Source organism: Hibiscus syriacus, unplaced genomic scaffold (genome assembly GCF_006381635.1).
Source record: "Hibiscus syriacus cultivar Baekdansim isolate YM2019G1 unplaced genomic scaffold, ASM638163v2 tig00116961_pilon, whole genome shotgun sequence".
Lineage (NCBI taxonomy): Eukaryota > Viridiplantae > Streptophyta > Magnoliopsida > Malvales > Malvaceae > Hibiscus > Hibiscus syriacus.
This window is the reverse complement of record NW_024063487.1, coordinates 486065-493580: the sequence shown is the minus strand read 5'-3', so window position 1 is coordinate 493580 and position 7516 is coordinate 486065. Positions and strand designations below refer to the sequence as shown.

At 31.5% G+C, this 7516-nt stretch overlaps 1 protein-coding gene across 2 annotated transcripts; it reads right to left on the bottom strand.

Moving 5' to 3' along the window:
• Window positions 1-3516: 3516 nt before the first annotated feature.
• Window positions 3517-6618, bottom strand: LOC120189911 (phosphatidylinositol transfer protein 3-like). 2 transcript variants are annotated; one of them, XM_039193045.1, is made up of 6 exons: window positions 6482-6618; window positions 5170-5428; window positions 5028-5064; window positions 3901-4006; window positions 3711-3821; window positions 3517-3631 (listed from the first exon to the last, which is right to left on the bottom strand). In XM_039193045.1, the coding sequence occupies exons 1-6, from the start codon at window positions 6614-6616 to the stop codon at window positions 3524-3526; spliced, it is 756 nt and encodes a 251-aa protein (XP_039048976.1). In that variant the 5' UTR covers window positions 6617-6618; the 3' UTR covers window positions 3517-3523. The 2 variants fall into 2 exon arrangements, with proteins under 2 accessions (XP_039048976.1, XP_039048977.1); XM_039193046.1 differs by having other exon boundaries at window positions 3907-4006.
• Between the last annotated feature and the right edge of the window lie 898 nt (window positions 6619-7516).

Below are 7516 nucleotides of genomic sequence, written 5' to 3'. Positions count from 1 at the left end.
TGCTAGATTTAAGAAATCTATTCAAAAGTATTTTTCTTGTTCTTCGGTTTTCTTTCATCCGATAGAGTTTTGAATGAAAAATAATAAAGTCGTACTCAACATAAACAAAAAAGTTTAAAGCCAAAATTAAATAAAAAAGAGAAGTACCTTGAAACAAAAAATCCCTTTTATTTCTTCTATTCTCAAATTACAATATTTTGGGTGTCTCTCCATTTTCTCTCTTTTCTCCTCTTTTTTTCTCTCATTTTTCCTCCTCTCTTTTTCCTCCCCTCTTTTTTCTACATAGGATGAGTGCCTATTTATAAGCCTTAAAAAACCTAAAAGAATACCCTAATATTTTTTTCATTAATGCTAGATATATTAATTAAAAAGAAAAATGCTTAAAATAATAAAAAGATTCCAAATTATCCTAAATAAATAATGGAAAGTATAAAGTTATATTTAATTACAAATAATCAATAAAATAATTGAAAATTCATAATAAATTAAAATTTCCATATTGGACCCATATTTAATTTTCTACGCGCGTTATCTTCACTAAAATAAGCATATCTTGAGTTCTCAACATTCAATTAAGGTGTTTCAAAATACGTTGGAAAGCTAAGTGAAAGTCAGTTCCATTTCGAGAAGTATCATGCCCTGGAAATGCTTGGATCTTGTCTGAAAAATTTGTTGCAAGTCGATTGATGTCTCACACTTTAAAATAAGCTTCAATAAAAATATTTAGGCCTTGGAAAAAGTTAGGCTGGACAAAAATTGAGTATTAGAGATATGAGTAGAATTGTTTTGACAATTGCACTTAGAATTCACTGCAAAGGGTATCTTACATGCTCAAACAACATATTGGATAGATGATGAGTGGATTTTGCATAAGAGAATCATAAAATTTTGTTTGATATATGCTCATATAGGTGAAAGAAAAATCACCGCCAAAAAAATACATATGGGATTGGGGGATTGCGAGGGTTTTCACTATTACAATTGATAATGCATCTGCTAATAGTGTTGATATTGAATCTTTTATAAAGAAATTGTACCATTGAACTACTTGTGTTTCAAATGGGAAATAAATATATTCATATGAGATGTGTTACAAACGTTATTGATCTCATCGTACATGGTGTTAAGTATGGTTCTATGTATGTCGATCAAGTTAGAGCTGCTGTTAGTTACATAAAAACATCACCATTGATGATGAAAAAAAGTTTGTGATTGGGTAGAATAAGAAATGATAAATACTAAACTTCATTTGCGTTTAGACGTGCCTATTAGGTGGAACTCAACGTATATGATGTTAAAGGTGGCTGAAAATATGAGCATGCGTTTGATTCATATTCTCGTGTCAACAATAGCTTTTTTCTCGACCTCGTAATTAGATATGGAGTACCTACATTTGATGATTGGGAAATTTTAAGAAGAATTGCAAAATTTCTAAAGCCTTTTTATGGTCTTATATTTAATGTGACTATATCATTGCATGTCAACTCTCATTTCCTTTGGGAAACATTAATAGATATGCATTGTTTACTTGATGAATGGATAAATTGTGAAGACTTAGAAATAATCTCCATGGCTTACAAAAAATGAAGAAGTAAAACAAGTATTGGGATGATATTAAAAATACAAAAATATCGACTTCATAGTTCACTTAGTCATTATCTTAGATCTATGATGTAAAATGTGCATTATAAATTTTGGGGTATACTTGTTTTTTCCTGATATAGCTAATGAGGTTATGAAGACCTTCGAATGTGAAGTCAAAATGCTTGTGTTCCCAATCGAATTAAGGTTGCTCGAGCGTAGTAGACTTCAAATTGAAACCTTAGATTGATTTGTACATAAGCTGAAGGATGGGTGATGTTGTCTAGGAATTTTTGATGAATAAAATGGATCTAGACCCACTAGCTATAAAGAGTTAGGAACCTTCAATATAACAAAATAGATAGAATATTGAACTTGACCCGCTATCTATTGAAGAGATAGGAAACAAAGTAATAATTTGATGGTTTGAATGCCACACTAATAGAAGTGATAAGTTCAGTAGAGAGATGCCACATTTTTAGGCTTGATAAGTCTAACGATAAACAATGAGACAAACTCAATTGTATTTTCAAATTTCAAAGGTTTTAAGGCATGTTCAAATGAACAAAGAAGCCATTATTTATAGGCTTTTACAAATATATGAACAAGCAAATATTAATAAGAGATAGATGAATTTATCCAAGGAAGATAAATGAATCTAGGATGAATGAATTCTTCACTAATACTGTCCATGTATTTAGGCATTAATGAATCTTGTCATTCACGTATGTTCCTTGATGCTTCTTCCATCGTGTCTTTTTTAAAGATGAATGAATGTACCAAAGCTCTAAATACAACCCCCTTGTGTCGTACATTGCATGGAAGAAAGGTGAATGCTTGAAAGTTCAAATTGCTTCCCCTCTGTGCCTTCTAAAGTGGGTGAAAGAATTTATTTGAGTTTGGTGGAAGGATGCAACATCCAAAACCTTGAAAGTGAAGAATATGTCTTCCAAGGTGGATGAATAAATGTATTAGAGTATGATGGATGCATGCAACATCCAAAGTCTTGCAAATGGAGAATATATGTCTTCCAAGCCTTCCAAGTGAAGCATGCATGCTATCTTTCCTCCTAGCTCCTTGATGTGTTGTGGACACAAGTGAAATATGAATTAAAGATTGTATTAATTAAAGATTTCAACTAGATATAACTAATAGAATCTCCAAAGCTTCCTCCAAGCTTGTATTGCATCTTGTCGGTGGAGGTTCTTCCTTGGGATTGAAATAGAGCCAAGCAAATCCAATCTTGCTTTGAGCAGCTTGAATTAAGTTTGTATGATCTTGAAGCTTACTTGATATTGATAATTTTCCACGATCAAATGGCCTCCTAAAAGTTTCCAAGAACCTTTCCAAGCTCATGGTCGTGCTCATATCAGAATGTTTGAATTGTATTTTTGATATTGTATTAAACGATGTCATTTTTAACTAATCTATAACAATTATTTAATTTAAAAAAAATCACTGTGAATTATCGCCTCGCTTATTGTCCATCAACAAATTTAACCGAAGAAGTCTTATTTATTTTTTACATTTTGACTTATTCAATTCATAGATTTACACAATTCTGACGGATTATTTATTTATTTAAAACATATTTGAATACTCACTCATATTTAAAATTTTAAACTGAATCAAAGTTAGAAACATATATATCAGTGTTGATATCATACATGTACTCAAACCAATTCTGTACGACCCGACTAATAATCTTCTAAGCATTAGATAATATACAATTTTTAGATGAAAGGGTCTGGAAAAAATAGCTCAATAACGTTGACCCAAAAAATAATTTAAACCATCCACGAGTCGCATTTCTCTAATTCTTTTATTTGCTTACAATATTTTTCTAATATGGCCACCCACTCCAACTTTTTTCCCCGATAAGACTCGGTCCAAACCAATACGCAATGCAGATAAATGTAATGAATAAGCTGATTCAGCTGTTTTAAATGGGAACCAATGGAAGCTTGCCACCCAATGATTCAGGGAGCTGGCTTTCGTCTATTTCTTCAAGCAGAGTCGATTTCAGCGATTTGTTATCAACGAACATTATCTGTAGAAAAAACAAATAAAAAATATTAATCAGCATGTTTATTCTTCTGTTGTTTGAGAAGTGTGAGTGAATGGTTTACCTTATTCCTGGTTTTTTGTTCTATGAAAGGGTAAACGATTTTCCATGCAGTCATGAATATGTAAGGTGCATGAACTATGAAGAGCTTTTCTAGTCTTTCAGGGTAATAATCCTGCCATTTCCGGGGAATATACATTGGATTTATTCAAGACAGCCATTGCAGGGAAGAAGATGAATCGAAAGAGAGAAACCTGCACGAGAGAGAGCGCTGCAAGGTATCCACGGATGTCGCTGTTTGCGTACCCCCAGCCTTTAAGATCTCCAATCACAATGAATTTCTCTTGTCCTGGAGGCATCCTGTCATATTTTCAAATGAATATATCATATACACACTAATGCATTCAATTTCAGAAAATAGTTTTGACCCTTCTAATAATAACTGGGGTAAAATATACAAGTGGTCCCCTAATTATAGGGGTTGTTTTGTTGAGTTTCCGTTTATTAAAACTTACAAAATGATAACTCTGGACTTAATTTGCTTTGTCGAGTCTCATAACTATTAAAAATTAGAAAATTGTCACTCGACTTTTCATATGTTTCAAACTTGTCATTTTCTATTAAAAATGATGGTCTTCTGAGTTGAATGTTAACATATTAATTGAGATCAGAGGCGGATGCACTTATCCTCCTAGAGGTCAAATACATACCCATTATTTAGAATAAATTTTTAAATATAATTCAATATATTAATGGAATAAGAAAAAATTTTAAAAAAAATTTGCATACCCATCTTGTTGAAAAAAATAGTATTAAAAATTTTGGACCCTGATTTTTAAATATTTGAATATGCCTTAAGATATGATAAAATTTGATCTCATAACTATTTGAGTTGTATTTTGTGGACCGACTCTCTATTTATATTATGTTGTCAAGTCAATGTTTGAAAGCAACAGTGGTGCCGATAAATATCATTTTATCATATCTCAATAAGCTGATTAATGTCTAGTTCAGACTACTGTTAAATTTTTAACAGAAAAAGATGGGTTTGAAACATATAAATAGTCGGATGACTATTTTGTAACTTTTAATAATCGAAATACTTAACAAAGCAACTCTTAAATAATTTTATAACTTTTAATACCCGAGACTCGACAAAACAACATCCTATAATCATATAACATTTATATACTTTATCTTAATACATAATTCAATTTAAACTATTTTAATAGAAAACTTTGACCATGACATCAAAATATTTTAATTTATCTCAGCCCCAGCACTAATTCCTTGACTTCGGCCCTTGCTATGTGTATATGTAAACAGAAAATTATCCAAGAATAACTGATTGGTTGATTTATAAATATGAATCGAAGACTACCTTGTGAATATTTTGTGGAAAAGGTAGACCAGAAAACCTGTAAGTTAACATGAATCATAGAAAAACATGGTGAGAAAATTCAAAGTCATCAGCAAAGAAAAACTGAAAATTTTTTGTGGAAGTTTGAAAGTAAATAACGTACGCTTGAATTCTTCAACGCCCCCTTCATGTTGGAAATGTCTTGAAGCAAGAACTACTGCTATCGGTCGTCCTTTGTTGTCCGAACCTTGCAAGAACATCTTATTCTGTTCGAGTTCATGCCTGATTTCGGTTGCTGAAAAGGAACCGTTGGGAACAAAGTTTCGTTTCCAGTTGAGGTATTTAAGGAACATGTTTGATGCTTTCTCTACATCAAGATCACGAGCTCTCAGAAATCTTCTCAATGTCGAATCGTCAACTTCCTGGAAAACCTAAATCCGTGGTAAAATTATACAAGTAAAGTGTAACACAAATTTCGATATAGTATTTGTATGGGAATTGTAAAATAAATGCATGGCATATAGTACATAAATTTAAAGAACAGTCCGCTATCATAATAGCGGCTATTATATAGTAGTAGTGGTACCATTTGAAATCGTTATTTTATGATCGCGATACCCACAATCACCAAAATAGCATCTATAACTTTTTATTTAAATCTTAAAAATAATTCTGGATATGTACGTGAAGATCAAATATCGTCCCGATGCGTCTCCGAAAATTCTGCAATGTACCCAATTAATTTCAATCATACCCCTTAAATATGGACGTCTCCAGTACATACCCAAATTATACCCATCCTGTACCCATGTTGGGGACGTATTGCATGCTTGGTATGACACTGAATTGCTGTACTCGTGCTATATAGGTAGATAGTCCAAGGATTTAAATAGTCCGCTATTATAAAGGTGTCAATTATATAGTAGTAGTGGTCTCGTTCGAAACCATTATTGTATGACCCTGATACCCATAATCAGTGCAATATCACTTAATATATTCATAATAATGATAAACACAACAAAACCAAAAACATGATTCTAACCGCAATTTAAATTCATGGCAGGCATATGAATATCGGAGTGGAAGGTTGCAATCTAAAATGAAGAAACTTATTGTGGTTAATTAAACTGTAGAGATTTGAATCAAAATCTTAAATTCATGAATTAAGTTTCGTGTTTTTTTGTATTTTGAAATGAAGAGATGATCTTGACGATCCTTACAACCTTGGCTTGTGTCTTCAAGAGTTTCGTTCTTGTTTCCAGGAAAAAAGATGAAGTAAGAAAATAAGAATCTTGGAAAAAAAAAAGTTTCCTTGTAGCTTTCAAGTTTATTAAAAAAAAATCATGATTCTGTAGGTATTTAAATCTGTTACTGCATGATCGCAATACTCACAATCATAATCACGTCAACAGCATTTTTTATGTTCATAATCACGATAACGCAACGAAACAATGAAAAAAAAAAGATAAACTCACCCTGGAAGATGGATCTTGTCTTTCAACCAAGATCCTCATAAGACTTATCTTCGTCTTCTCCATCTCACTGCTTCCAAAACTCTCTTTTTCTATTTCCATGGAGTTTTCCATTTTCTCAGAACCCATCATCGTCATAGTTCTAGTTCAATCTGTGTGTGTATGTATAAAAAAAACAAGAACAAACACAGAGTAATTTTATAGTTTGGTCAAGTGATAGGCTTTACTTTTCAAGCAAAGAGACAAAACGTACTTCCTATTGCTTACATATTCAACATTGAAGTAGAAACAAGTTCAAAGAAAGCTCAATTGCCACTTTAAGTCAAACTCACCGCTTCCAGAGAATTGCACTGTGGGATTTAACTACACATTGAAAGAGTGTATGGTTAGGTGAACTGTAAGTATTATTAGCCCATGAGAATTGCAATCTCTAATTGTATTTCTTTAATTTTATTTTTAATAAGTTTTTTCTTTCGATTATATAATTTAAATTTTTAAATTTTATAGGTAGATTGAGTACTATAGATCTTTAAATTTTATATATTTTCTACTTTTTTAAAAAAAAATAATATATTTTAAAAAATGAATTTGTGGGTAACTGCAACCCGAAAATACAAGTATTCAAATTTAATAGGTTGGGACGCGATATGATATTTTGGTACCCGAAGATCCTGAGTACATGGTATTTCCAATAGCCAAAAATGTGGGTACCCGGTTTTGAACACCCTAATATGTGTAAGGTGTATGCGTTGTCAGTAACTAAAAAAATATGAACATGTGATATCTTGTAATCAACCTAAACTATTAAAAATAAATCATAATTCTTTATTAAAAATAATAATATATTAATTTCATATTTTATGATCAATATTATAAATAGTGTTATTTTTTCATATATAGATACCAAGATAAAAATTTAAGGTGATTTATTTTTTAATTAATCATTTGTATCCGATCTATTGATCGGCTAATCCAGATCATGTATTGCAGAGGCAATGACGAACCTCTCAACCCAATTTTCCCTATTCACAAACGTCA

Coding starts and splice junctions, on each gene's coding strand:
- LOC120189911 (XM_039193045.1), bottom strand. CDS start 6,616: ATGACGATGATGGGTTCTGAGAAAATGGAAAACTCCATGGAAATAGAA. Junction 5,065..5,169: donor GGGCGTTGAAGAATTCAAGC/GTACGTTATTTA, acceptor GTTAACTTACAG/GTTTTCTGGTCTACCTTTTC. Junction 3,632..3,710: donor AACAAAAAACCAGGAATAAG/GTAAACCATTCA, acceptor TTTTTTCTACAG/ATAATGTTCGTTGATAACAA.